Genomic DNA, 14,472 nt, shown 5'->3' on the forward strand with positions numbered 1-14,472 from the left:
AATGCAACTGGGGCTCTGCTGTTTGAGGGCCAAGCTGACCATCTAATCCCATCAACCTCTCAAGTGCTGGTTTAGAGTGAAATGTTTGTTGTGGCAGGAAGGATGATTGGTCATTCTCTTCTACACGGTGGCTCTCGTCTGCCTGGGTTCAGTCCAGCAGTGCTTCATGTGCTGTTAGGTGATGATCCACAGACGGCTACAATTACCCTTGAAGATGTAGATGTGGCAGACATGGATGTCAGGGAGACTCTAAAACCTGTAAGTCTATACAGGAGAAATTCATACTTTTGGTGGTACAGTTTTCTTTGTTCTTACCACTTTTTGATTAATGTTAAATGTTAAAGTTCTTTTTCACATCCTGATAGACAACAGAGTTGTGTTTAAGCTTAGTGTTATGTTGAAAAATGTTTACAAGGTAATTTAGCACAAGTATGTAAATGTCCCCAAATCAAAGTATATACCACATTGCTCTGATTTTTGAAATCAAAATTATATTAAGTGTGATGCTTCCAATACACAAGCTAACATTTGCATGTTTGATAATACTTGACTACACTATAGTTCTATCTAATACATCTTAACTTACTATTTGAGAGTGATCTTGCTTTTTCTTGTCTTTCTTCAAAAGCTCTATGAGGATCAAGGCTCAGACAAGAAAGGAGGAGAATGCAGCAAACACAGTACACTCACAGAGGATCAGAGAGCAGCCATAATTGACTTAGCACTGGCATGGGATCTTCCTGTGTTGACAGAAACCAACAAGCACACTAACATTAACAAGAATGGCTGCAAGTGATGACACACCTTTTGTAAAGTTACCACGATCGCTCTGTTTTCTTCCTTAGATCTTTCTTGACCATATCAGATGGCCAGAGGATGCAGAGTTGGGGGATGACACAGATGATGGGTAGCCACTTGATTGCAAACATAGAACAATTGGGTACCTGCATTAATTTGTGAGAACAGGTATGCTGCATTCAAAACCCATCTGCTTTGAAGTGTGCCTTTTAAATAGTTTTTTTTTTATTGATTTTAAGGACAGAGTTGAGCTCTTCTGATGAGATGTAAATAAGGGACTTCAGCTTGCCCACTGTTTAGTGAAATAGTGCAAAGTGTATGCAGGGTGGAGCATAGTGCTGCATTGAATAGTGGCATGTCTTACAAATACAAAGACCACCTTTCTCCCTCCTTCTCCAGGTGCAAGGCACAAGCACCTTATACAACTGACATCAGAAGAGCCATACTATCCCCTAAAGCTGTAGCTTAATTTTTATTGTTCTATTGATTGTCTCAGTTTCCGATCTTATCTGACATATCTGTGTTGTGCTTTGCTTCTGTGTACTTTCAGCATCCCAAGAAAAAATGAAGCAGCTTTTTAAGTTCTAGGTTGGATGGGAAATACCCATGACTGACATGAAGGTGGAGGTTGTCCGAGGACAGCATCCAACTTCATCCACATGCTTCCGCACCCTCAGGTTGCCTGGTCATATCTGCTCTTATGGAGATCTTTTTTTTCAGTTGGAGAGCTGCATCTCAACAAATGACAGTGGTTTTGGACTTTTGTAGGCAAGCTGTGTTAAAGGGTTCATTTGACTCAACAACGACAGGATTCTGAGGTCATTATTAAAAAGTCACGATTTCAGTTGACCTCTTCTGGAGTGTCGTCTCTTCTTTCTAATTTCAAAATTAATGATGATTAATTTTTTTTTACAGTTAAAGAACAATGTGATCCTGTGTTATGTTATGTCAACACTAATCACTTTCACTTGAAATGCTAGGGTTAAATAGCTGCCTGTTACCATTTTCACTGAAATTAACATTCTAGTTATTACAATCAAGACAACCCTAAACAAGGCAGACAAAATCAACAAAAACAAGAACTTTGAAACCTTGTTTTGGCGGAAAAGCACCATTTTCTTTGTTTGACCCTTGTGGACTGTTGGGGTTGAAAACAGCCACTTTGAGTAAAATTTTCTGTTATTTGGGGTGCTGGTTTGGCTGAGTGGTGTAGCGTGAATTGGTGTCAAATAATGACCAGTGGCGTTTTCTCCCGGAGGCCAAGGGAATAGAATAGAAGAAAGAATAGAAATAGAAAAATACTTTATTTATCCCCGAGGGGAAATTCAGGAGTCACCGCAGCATTTAAGAAAACATAAGTAAGAAAGAGTATAGAAAGTGCAAAAATGTCCATAAGAAATTAGATGACGACATCCCGTCCACCACTCGTCCACCACTCGTCCACCACTCTCCAGCCCAGCCAGTCTCCACCTCCACAGGGTCCAGGACTGAGCCTCCCCAGCAGTCTGTTCAGTCTCTGTCTCCTGGATCCTGTCTGCTCACAGCAGGCGAAGCTCCTCCGATGTGTCGCGGCGTCCGATGTCTGCTCCGTCAGCCACGTCCGTGAACAGCATGATGCCGCTGGATTGGCACAGCTAGCTCATCCACCCCCCGGAGCGAGATTCCACGTTCCCAACAACGATGGATGGAAGGACAGGTCCACGTCGTCACCTCCCAGCTCACATCCGAGAACCAGCATTTCGTCCTCACCGCCTCCTCCTCAGCTCGAGGGAAATCATCAAGCCCTACACTAGTTAGCATTGACATGCTACAGGCTGCTAACCAGTGGCGGTTTTTCACGGAGGCCAAGGGAAGCCTGGCTTCCCCAAAAAATATAACAAGAAAGAAAAAAAATAGCCTATAAACAAGCTTAACCACAATGTATTTTATATTGTCATTTCCTTGTCAAAACACTACATTGGCGCACCTCTGCTTTGGCTTAGCGTGAGAAGCAAAACAGCGCCCTCCTGTCAAGCTCTCATTGTGTATTACACTACGTGTCTCATGCCCTCTGCCCTGTCAGTCAGCACGGAGGCCCGCTTCACTTTGCCTCCCTTAGAAAAAAAAACAGCCTGTATTAGCCAATCAGGTTGAAGCAAGGCTCATCGCTTACTGGTTGATGCATCATTAAAAAAGATATGAGGGAGGCCAGATCGAATCTGGCTTCCAGCCAATAACACACCGTTACGAAAAAATAAACACACTGATTCAACTGTGCCGGCGCCAGTGTGAGTGTCAGTGTTCGCCCACACAGAAAGTTCAGCTATGGATGGTGACAAAGATCTTGATTTTTTTGTAAAAAATGACTTCAAAAAACTTCCTTTTGAGGTTCAACTAAAGGTCAAGCGGGACGGTAGGCCGACTCCAATGCTCCACTTAACGAAGGGCAGAGCCGATGGAAAAGTCCGCTCTTTTTGTGAAGCTAACTATGCTAGAAACGAGTGGCTAACAGGGAGTGCCAGGCTTAACCGGCTTTTCTGCTGGCCATGTCTGCTGTTTGACAGATCAGGCTCCTTGAACAACCCCTGAGCACCACAGGATTCGTGGATCTGGCCAACCTCGCGAGGGCCATGGAGAGGCATTCAAAGTCCAGAGGCCGTATAACATCTGAGCTCAAACTTAAACTTTTCGGACGAGTACGGATTGATGAAGCACTGGATCAAGCGGCTGCAATAAGCGTAACGAGGCACAACCAACAGGTGGAGAAAAACCGTGCCATTTTGAAGAGGTTGATTGCTGCTGTATTATATCTCGGAGGCCAGGAGCAGGCATTCCGGGGCCACAGTGAATCGACCAGCAGCTCCGGCAACAGGGGAAACTTCATGGAGCTTGTGCAGACTTTTGCTGAATTTGACACCACCATGGCGGAGCATTTATCATCAGCAACCGCATTTACCGGCACATCAAAGACAATTCAGAATGACATCATCAAAAGCACTGCTCATGTCATCCAGGAAGAAATTGATAAAGAAATAAATGCTGCTCCATTCATAGCCATTGAGGTGGATGATACCACTGACATATCGTGCAGGTGCCAGCTGACAGTCATAGTCCGCTATGTAAACGAGAGCGGCATCATATGTGAGAGGTTTCTTGGTTTCCATGATATTAGTCTGGAGAGAGATGCTGAAACCATTGCTGCAGTGGTGACGAAAACAATTGGCAGCTACAATCCCGAGACAAAGCTGATTTGTCAAACTTATGATGGCGCCAGCTGTATGAGTGGCCAGAGAGGAGGCGTTCAGGCGCTCGTAAAAGTAAAATGTCGGCACGCATTGTTTGTTCATTGCTATGCACACAAACTTAATTTCGTTTTGGCTCAGGGGACAAGCAATATTCGGGAATCAAGACTGTTTTTTGCTTCTCTCGACTCCTTCCACAACTTCTTCAGCCGCTCACCTAAGCGCACAGCACTGCTCAAAGAAGTGGACAGCATCCGCGTGCCCGGCGGCAGCACCACTCGGTGGAACTTTAAAAGCCGCGCAGTGCACGCAGTGCATGAGGGCCGAGGATCACTGATCACTGCATTGGATCGGATCACAGCTGAACCTGGTTGGGACAAGGATGCAATAGCACAGAGCTCGGCATTGAGACAGAAGCTGGATGACTTTGATTTCATGTTCATGCTTGGGGTTTTCAAGACGATTTTTGGTCTGACTGAGCCCCTTTTCCAGGTGCTTCAGAGCAGAGCGTTGGCCATTAGAAAATGTGAGGAAAGAGTCAATGGCACTTTGACTGCTTTAAAAGCAACCCGGAGCACCGAAACCTTCAATCAGCTGTACGAGGAGACAGTACAGGCTGTTGGGATGCCAAACTAGCTGCGACGCAAGCAGCGCTGCCGGGCCTGGGCAGATTTTGAGCTGGGAGTCACTCCGGATGGGGAACATGAGGACACAGGGCCTGTGGATGCCTACCGACGCCTCTTTTTCCAGCTGCTTGATGGTATTGTGCAGCACATGACACACAGGTTTGAGGACATGAAGTGTCTAAGTTTTTTTTGTGTCCTGGATAATGCGTCATTTAAGACGTATTCCCAGCCTGTAGGATTCCCGGGGGTTGAGATCTCTCAGTTGGTTAAAACCTACCCAGTTTTTGATGAACTGAGACTGAGAAATGAGCTGCAAGTCATCTATGCAGATACCCTCTTTCACAAGCCACCAGCTGAGCTCCTGAAGATGCTCATTAAAGATGAACTGACCTCTGCCTTGCCCGAAGTTTGCAAACTACTGAGGCTGATGCTCACCATACCTGTGTCAAGCACGTCTGCAGAGAGGTCCTTTTCCTGCTTGAAAAGGATCAAAACCTACTTGAGAAACAGCTATGGACAAGACAGACTGGGACATTTGGCCAAGATCTCCATGGAGTCTTCTGTCACACAAGACCTCAAGTCCCGCGGGGAGCTATATGACAGAATCACTACTCGGTTTGCCACGATGAAGGATAGAAGAATGCCATTGCTCTTCAAGTAGCGGTGAGTTACATTAAAAAAATGTATGCATCTTGTGACAAATGGGCTGCCATGCCCCTGTACCTGTCCAGCTTCAGCACCGTGGACAGCACCATGGCCCGCCGTGGCCTTTTTGATGACAGAGTTGTCACATTTTTTCTTATGCATAATGTACCGTATTTTCCGCACTACGAGGCGCTTCGGAAATAGGGCGCACCTTCGATGACTGGCCTATTTGACAACTGTTTTCATATATTGGGCGCACCGCATTATAGGGCGCATAGATTAGAAGCTATAGTAGTGGCTGGGGTTGCGTTATGCATACACTAGATGGAGCTGCGCTAAAGGGAATGTCAACAAAACAGTCAATAAGCCAGTCAAACTCAGGCTACATCCACACGAAGCCGCACATTTTCCTGTCCAACTATTTTCTGTGCCGTTTTCAAGAAAAGTGCGCTGTAAAGACGAAGTCGTTTCTGCCGCCAACAAAAGCCGTTTCCAGAGATCAGTTCGGTTCAGGTATTCTCCAGAACGTCCGCCCCCGCAGGCTTACTGTCTCTCACACATGCTGTCCTCTTTTTTTTCACTGGAATGAATGAGAAGTGGGTAGAATAAAAGTACTGTAACAGTAGGCTACATTGTTTGCATGTGTGGTAGGCAGCGTTTAAGAGACAGGTTGCTGCTGTTGAACGCAGCTTGGTGCTCTATTCTCCCCTCCCCACTGCTTCACAATTAGCCCCTTATAAAATGCACCTGGAGCTGAAGCCAGGCCTTTTGCCCCTGCCTGGCGTGTGTGAAGGTGTTTGGCCTTTTCCTGGCTGTACTTGGCTGTGGTATAAGAGTTCCAGCACAGATTTATGGTCTCTATCAGAGGAGTAACAGTAAAGCCCACAACAGGAAGTAAGTAGGGTGGCTTTGATCACTGTTTGTTTGGCATGGTAGAATTGTTTTATTGACTTTTGTTTCATTTCTTTACAGAATATATGGTTGCTGTTTTGCTTCCCTTAGTTCCCTTCAGTTCATTTCAGTTTCCTTTGGTCTCATTAGTTATATCACTTTAGTTATTTTATTTGACTGGGTTTCAATTGTTTTGCAATTAATTCTGTTTTGTTCCTTTTAGGGTTGACATCCTTAGCTGTGAGGCTAGGCACCCTGGGTGAGGGCCCTCCACCTACTGCATGCGAGTTTTGACACAGGGTCACAAGTAGACTACACCTGTTTGTTTGAGGAGTGTTGTGTGTGTGTGTTTCACTTAAGGGTGAGTAGATTGGTAGCACCCCCACACCTTCCTTAGTGTAGTTTGCCTCTCAGCTAGGGGTGTCCATTCCACATTTAGGTTTAGTTGTCCTTAGGTTAATAATCAAGTTTTAGTTTGTTTTTATCTCTTTTTACCAGGCCTTTTAGAAAAAAATAGATAATCTTGTAATAAAGAATAATTTTAATTCAATTTTTGGTTGGGTTGTTTCATTTGCTTTAACAATTCTTTTTCTTCCTTTTCAGCTTCAGTTTCTTTCCCTTTGGTTACCTAAAATAAAAGCATTTTATTTTTGTAATCCACGTCTCTTGCCTCCTCAATACCCACCTGTGTGCCCCTGGTTTTGGGCGGTTTAGACTTTGCACACCAATTTATCACTTTGTCACATTCTGGCGTTGCCGGCAGGATTTGTGGAGGCAGAGACGTGTTTTGTTCGTTGAAACCCAGTCTGTTTAGTTTTAGTTTGTGTAGTTGTCTTTATTTTGGGAGGGGAAGCAAAACAGCAGCTGCTCCTGGACTGACTCCTGGCCTGCACCCTGGTACTGTTAACCACTTCTGCTCTGCTTTGTCATGGAGGACGAGATCGCCCAGTTGAAGGACTTGGTGGCCAAGCTGCAAGCGGAGAATCGTCAGATGCGTCTAGAGCAGGAAGCCAACCTTCCAGGGACCAGTACCGCCTCAACTAGTGCCCCTGCTCCTGGACTCTTCTCAGTCAACAGTCGGGTAACTGAGAGACTGGTCTATCTCCCAAGAGAGAGAAAATGTCCAATGTTTAGGGGAAGGACTGGTTTAAACATTATCGAGTGGGTTGAAGAGGTCCAAGCTTGTATCCACAGTAGGCATCTGTCCCCAGCTGAAAAGGCTCTCTTTATTTTTGATCATTTAGAGGGAGAAGCAAGGGAAGAGATTAAGTACCGATCTCCGGAGGAGAGGGAAGACCCAGACAGGATTTTAGCCATCTTACAAGAATTATATGGGTGTACCAGATCATATGTGTCTTTGCAAGAAGATTTCTTTTCCCGAAAACAACAAGAAGAAGAAACTCTACAAGAATTTTCTCATGCTTTGATGTGTCTTATGGAGAAGGTTGTTAAAAAGACTCCCAGTGGGCTACCTAACAAAGATGTGTTGCTGAGAGATCAATTCGTTGAACATGTTTCTGATTGTGCTCTACGTAGGGAACTAAAACAATTTGTACGAAGCCACCCTACTTCCACTCTGATTGATGTCCGCACTGAGGCCATAAGGTGGGAACAGGAAGGAATGCCTGGGGGTGGGAGGGGTAGAAGTCACTCAGTCCCCTCGGTAATTGGTTTTCAGCACACCATTAGGGGAAGTCAGCCAAGTACAGCCAGTGTTTCTTTTAGTTCTGAGTTAGGTGAGTTGAAAGAAATTCTGCGGAATCAGCAAGAGCAATTGAATCAACTTACCCTTAGTTTGGCTAGTCTTAGTCATGCTCCACGCACCCAACCAAACCAACGCAAGAAAACAGTCATTTGTAGACGGTGTCAAAGGCCTGGCCACTTTGCTAGGGAGTGTGAAGAATTGTCTGTAGTCCCACTGCCACAGTCAGGCCCTGCAGCAGCACATTCTCATTCCAATGCTAGACCAGGCCTCCAAAGCCAGGGAAACTTTCGCCCCCTGAACTGGTGAGCCAAGGTTCAGGTGGGGGCCCCTCAGGCTCAAATTCTGCTGTTGAGAACCCTGAAAGTTTGGTGTCAGCCTGCCCAAATATTGCTGTACTTATGGGGGGAGTTTCAGTTCCATGCCTAGTTGATACAGGGTCAATGGTATCAACTGTAACTGAGAGTTTCTTTGTAAAGCATTTTGAACCATGGGGCCCCGATAAACTCCGTTCTTGTAATTGGTTAAGACTAAGTGCAGCTAATGGGTTGTCTATACCATATGTAGGCTATCTAGAACTGGATGTTCAGCTTTGTGGCAGAGTGGTAACCAAGCGAGGAGTGCTGGTAGTTAAGGATCCCCCATATAATGTGCATTCTGTTCCAGGTGTTCTTGGCATGAACATAATCAAAGAATGCTACTGGGAGCTGTTTGTACAGCATGGGCCTGAACTTTTTAACTTACCCTCTGTGTTACAGGCCCCCACAGAAATTCAGCAAGCTCTACAAAAATGTCATCAGGCCCAAGCAGACACTTCTCCAGAGCGTTTAAGCCGGGTAAAGGTGAAGGGTGGGAGAGTTTGCAGGGTCCCAGCAGGTACCATTAAAATTGTAGCAGCCACATGCTCCCAGCATTACCTGGCAGGTGATGTTTTGTTTGAGCCTCTGAGCAATGGGTTACCTGTAGGTCTGCTGGCGTCTCTAGCACTGGTACGTGTAAAACATGGTACTGTTCACATCCCGATCGTTAATGTAGGTACCCAAGATGTTTTGTTGTACCCACGTACTGTTCTTGGTACCTTGTGTCATGCCCAACTTGTCAGCTCTCCCACTGGGCTTGAGGAGAAAGGGGTGGCAGCAACCATGTCTTCCCACTCTGTGAATAGTCAAGTGCAGGATAAGATTTCTGCTGTTGATTTATCAGCACTTGGAGAGGAGGAGCAGATACAAGTCAGGTCCTTGCTGCAAAAGTACAGTAATGTCTTTTCTTCACATGAAGGTGATATAGGGTGCACTAACCTGATCTCCCATGACATCCCTCTAGTGGATGACATCCCTGTGCGTCAGAGATACAGGCGTATCCCCCCTTCAGAATATGAGGCAGCAAAGGCCCACATTCATCAGCTCCTTGAAGCACAGGTAATCAGAGAAAGCAGTAGCCCCTTTGCCTCTCCCATTGTGCTAGTCAAGAAAAAGGATGGCAGCCTTCGACTATGTGTTGACTATCGGCTCCTAAACAGCAAGACACGTAAAGATGCATTCCCTCTGCCCCGCATCGAGGAGTCACTCGACGCTCTCTCAGGTGCACGTTGGTTCTCAACCCTTGATCTGGCTGCAGGGTACAACCAAGTTCCAGTCACAGAAAAAGACAAAATGAAGACAGCATTCTGCACTCCTTTTGGTCTGTTTGAATGGAACAGAATGCCATTTGGGTTATGCAATGCCCCGAGCACATTCCAGCGATTAATGGAGAGAATCTTTGGAGACCAGCATTGTCAGTCTTTGTTACTATACCTGGATGATGTTGTTGTGTTTTCTTCCTCTGTAGCAGAGCATGTCAACCGTCTGGATGCTGTATTGGGCCGCCTACAAAAAGAGGGACTGAAAGCCAAGTTGGAAAAGTGCTCTTTCTTGAAGCAAGAGGTGAGCTACTTAGGCCATGTAATATCCAAAGATGGCGTTTCAACAGACCCTGATAAAATAAAAGTTGTGGCTACTTGGCAACGTCCTAACCATGCATCAGAGTTGAGATCCTTTTTAGGATTTGCCAGCTATTACCGTCGTTTCATCGAGGGGTTTGCTAAGCTGGCTGCCCCCCCTTCATCGTCTGGTGGCTGAGCTAACTGGCAAACGGTCAAGGAAGGCCTCTGGAAGGAGTCTGTCAAATGCATGGACCACAGAGTGTGAGGAGAGTTTTGAAGAGCTTAAAAGCAGGTTGGTGTCTGCTCCTGTCTTGGCCTACGCAAACTTCAATCTACCCTTCATCTTGGAAGTCGATGCCAGTTACAGTGGACTGGGTGCTGTTCTATCACAAGAACAAGAGGGTAAAGTGCGGCCTATAGCTTACGCTAGTCGTAGCCTCAAACCCACAGAGCGTAACATGAACAATTATAGCTCTATGAAGCTGGAGTTTCTCGCCCTTAAATGGGCCATGACTGAGAAATTTAGAGACTATCTGCTTGGACAAAAATGTACAGTTTACACTGACAACAATCCCCTCAGTCATCTCTCTACAGCTAAACTAGGTGCTACTGAACAGCGCTGGGTTGCGCAACTGGCCTCATTTGATTTCATCATCAAGTATAGACCTGGCAGAAGTAATCAAAATGCTGATGCCCTGTCCCGCCAGCACCCAGTAAGCACCAGTTCTCACTTGATAGCTCCAGGTGTCGCAATGCCAGCACCCTTGCAGCAGGCTATTAAAGTTGATCGGGTAACTCAAGCTACCCTGGCCACCATTGCAGCTTTTCCTGGCCACACTGACTTTGACCTCCATGCGTTACAGGAAGCAGATCACACCATTGGGCAGTTCCTCACCTTTTGGACCAGACAGAAGGGCCCTGATGCAGGAGAACGACGTCAAGCCTCCAAGAACCTGCTGACATTGGTCAGGCAGTGGGATCGGATAGTGGAGCAAAATGGAGTGCTCTATCGCCGCATCATTCATCCACAGGGAGAGGAGACACTACAGCTGGTGTTACCAATGTCCCTGAAGTGCCAGGTGCTCCAACAACTGCATCAGGAACACGGGCACCAAGGGGTGGATCGAACTATAGACCTGGTTCGTCAGCGCTGTTATTGGCCAGGAATGCACCAGGACATCAAGAGGTGGTGTGAGGAATGTGAACGCTGTCAGGTAGCGAAGGATACTCTACCTGTAGCCAGAGCATACATGGGCCATCTGCTGGCATCTCGGCCAAATGAAATCCTTGCTGTTGATTTTACCATTCTGGAGCCCTCCAAGAACGGATGTGAAAATATTCTTGTAATGACTGATGTGTTCTCAAAATTCACTCAGGCCGTCCCGACCCGTGATCAGCAAGCTTGTACAGTGGCCAAGGTGCTGGTCAATGAGTGGTTCTGTCGGTTTGGAGTCCCAGGCCGTATTCACTCTGATCAGGGAAGAAACTTTGAGAGCAACATAATCCAGCAACTCTGCTCCATCTATGGGATTGAAAAGAGTCGCACCTCCCCCTACCGGCCAGCAGGGAATGGTCAGTGTGAACGATTCAACAGGACCCTGCACAACCTCCTACGTACGTTACCAGTCACAAAGAAGAGAGATTGGGCTTGCTATCTACCACAACTAGTCTTCTCCTATAACACAACAGCACATCAGTCCACTGGTGAGTCACCATATTTTTTGATGTTTGGACAAGAACCTCAACTACCTGTTGATTTTCTCCTGGGCAGGATACCAGAACCAGTGGCTGGCAGTACCCATGACTGGATTGTTGAGCACCAGACTAGGCTGCACCATGCTTTTGAAGCTGCTAAAAAGCATCTGGAGGCTGCTGCTGAAAGGCGCAAGATGCATCATGACCAACATGTGAGAGATGTTGCCCTCGAGGAAGGTCAGTTAGTCTACCTCAGAGATGTAGGGGCCCGTGGCAGACACAAGATCAAAGACATTTGGAGCTCTGTACTGTATAAAGTGCTGAGAGCTCCTGAAAAAAATGGATCAGTCTACACTATTGCTCCGGTAAACAACCTGGACCAAGTGAAACGTGTCCATCGATCACTACTTAAAAGTAAAACTGATCGTGTGTTTGAAACCTCTTTTCCAGAACCATCTCAGATCAGGAACCCGCTTCGGGTAGAAAGGCCCTCATCCGAAGGTGAATGGTTTGTTTTGACCTCTGAGCCCACCTCTACATCGGCAACCAGCCAGTCTAGCCTGCCAACTGCCCCCTTGCCAACAGCTCTGCCTGAGGTGACAGCACCTCCTGGTGTCAATCAGTGTCAGGAGCATCAACCACTTGCTGCAGAGAGCCTCCCCAGCAACAAGGGGGTGCAGAGAAGGACTGCCCGTACCACCGCTGGACAACACTCAAACCCCCACCACTTACCTCAGGCAGTTGGGAGTACAGCAATAGGGGCCACAAATGCTCAGGTACCAGTGCCAACTGTCCCTGTGTTTAGGCCTTGGCAGTAAACGTAAATCGTTGGGACAACGATTTAAATCCTGGGGGTAGATTGTGGTAGGCAGCGTTTAAGAGACAGGTTGCTGCTGTTGAACGCAGCTTGGTGCTCTATTCTCCCCTCCCCACTGCTTCACAATTAGCCCCTTATAAAATGCACCTGGAGCTGAAGCCAGGCCTTTTGCCCCTGCCTGGCGTGTGTGAAGGTGTTTGGCCTTTTCCTGGCTGTACTTGGCTGTGGTATAAGAGTTCCAGCACAGATTTATGGTCTCTATCAGAGGAGTAACAGTAAAGCCCACAACAGGAAGTAAGTAGGGTGGCTTTGATCACTGTTTGTTTGGCATGGTAGAATTGTTTTATTGACTTTTGTTTCATTTCTTTACAGAATATATGGTTGCTGTTTTGCTTCCCTTAGTTCCCTTTAGTTCATTTCAGTTTCCTTTGGTCTCATTAGTTATATCACTTTAGTTATTTTATTTGACTGGGTTTCAATTGTTTTGCAATTAATTCTGTTTTGTTCCTTTTAGGGTTGACATCCTTAGCTGTGAGGCTAGGCACCCTGGGTGAGGGCCCTCCACCTACTGCATGCGAGTTTTGACACAGGGTCACAAGTAGACTACACCTGTTTGTTTGAGGAGTGTTGTGTGTGTGTGTTTCACTTAAGGGTGAGTAGATTGGTAGCACCCCCACACCTTCCTTAGTGTAGTTTGCCTCTCAGCTAGGGGTGTCCATTCCACATTTAGGTTTAGTTGTCCTTAGGTTAATAATCAAGTTTTAGTTTGTTTTTATCTCTTTTTACCAGGCCTTTTAGAAAAAAATAGATAATCTTGTAATAAAGAATAATTTTAATTCAATTTTTGGTTGGGTTGTTTCATTTGCTTTAACAATTCTTTTTCTTCCTTTTCAGCTTCAGTTTCTTTCCCTTTGGTTACCTAAAATAAAAGCATTTTATTTTTGTAATCCACGTCTCTTGCCTCCTCAATACCCACCTGTGTGCCCCTGGTTTTGGGCGGTTTAGACTTTGCACACCAATTTATCACTTTGTCACACATGGAAATAACAGGTGAATACTGAATTAAATTCGTTGTCCAAGCTGGCTTCCTCGGTAATTTTTATCACGGGCCGCCACTGCTGCTAACAGCTAATTGCGCATGTAAACAATGCAGCCATGGTTACATGTAGGATCTCCAGACAAACACAGGAGAAAAGTAGTAAAAAATACCGCCGAAGCCACAAAAAGTTTGGTGTCCGTGACCGACAATGAACCATACAAAGTGATGATCCACTCCAAATACAAAGATGACGAAAAAGAGACGAAAAAATTACAAGAAACGGACAAAGACGAGAGAGCTGCTGCAACAGGCAGCTACTCGGGTAGCGCCTAGCAACCGTAAAAGCCATGGGAAGCCATGCTTCATCACTTTTTTCAGACTGTAGCTGTGTTTTAATGAAAATACTCCTTTATAACAGTTTCGATAATTCTTCTGTGTTTCGTCACTGTCATCTCCTCCTTATTTCTCTCCTCTACTTATTGAGCATTTTACAATGTGTAAAACAGCGCCCTCCTAAATGTTATGCTGTGAATAAGTGGTGAAAATATGATACTGCACACTGTTGCCTGCAAGGAAGCCAAGCAGAGTTGGCGTCCCTTGGTGAAAAAAAAAAAAAAAAAAAACCAATCAGATGAGGCTGCGGTCATGACACTACTCACCTGTGATTGGCCAATACCGTGTCAAGGGAAGCCACCCTGTCTTTGGCCTCAAACCAATCAAATGACAGAATCATCATCATCATCATCAAGCCACTGAATGAAATCAGCGAGGTTAGCACATTAGCAGTGTGCATGAAGCGGCCGGTTGTGCGTTTGAGTGGGCGGTTGAGTAAATTAATAATACATTTAAGCTAAGTCAAGAGGACAATGTACGCGTGTGAATGAGTGACTGAGGGTGGGGGAGTGAAAGGTGTGTGTCGGTGTTCAAAGTAAGTAAAATGAGCGCTCTCTGGGCGCTCTAACAGGTCATTCCATTACATGAAAAAGCGATATACAAGCTGCAACAAAGTATTTTATGTACCCCACTCCCTAAAAATCATACAGATTAGAGGCTTTGTCTCACTTGGCTTCCTCAAAAAAAAAAAAATCCCCACACCACGCCACTGATAATGACTAAT

At 45.8% G+C, this 14,472-nt stretch overlaps 1 protein-coding gene across 1 annotated transcript; it reads left to right on the top strand.

Annotated features, from left to right (window-relative positions):
• The first annotated feature begins 231 nt into the window (after positions 1–231).
• Positions 232–5,306, top strand: LOC141786714 (zinc finger MYM-type protein 1-like). The gene is made up of 3 exons (XM_074665258.1): positions 232–258; positions 3,342–4,628; positions 4,863–5,306. Exons 1-3 carry the CDS (start codon positions 232–234, stop codon positions 5,304–5,306), a joined length of 1,758 nt encoding a protein of 585 aa, XP_074521359.1.
• Positions 5,307–14,472: the final 9,166 nt, after the last annotated feature.

The sequence above is a fragment of the Halichoeres trimaculatus genome, unplaced genomic scaffold (assembly GCF_033239565.1).
Source record: "Halichoeres trimaculatus isolate MK-OKI-2021-1 unplaced genomic scaffold, fHalTri1.1 fHalTri1_scaffold_69, whole genome shotgun sequence".
Lineage (NCBI taxonomy): Eukaryota > Metazoa > Chordata > Actinopteri > Labriformes > Labridae > Halichoeres > Halichoeres trimaculatus.

Coding starts and splice junctions, on each gene's coding strand:
- LOC141786714 (XM_074665258.1), top strand. CDS start 232: ATGGATGTCAGGGAGACTCTAAAACCT. Junction 259..3,341: donor TCAGGGAGACTCTAAAACCT/GTAAGTCTATAC, acceptor GCTGTTTGACAG/ATCAGGCTCCTTGAACAACC. Junction 4,629..4,862: donor ATCAGCTGTACGAGGAGACA/GTACAGGCTGTT, acceptor GCGTCATTTAAG/ACGTATTCCCAGCCTGTAGG.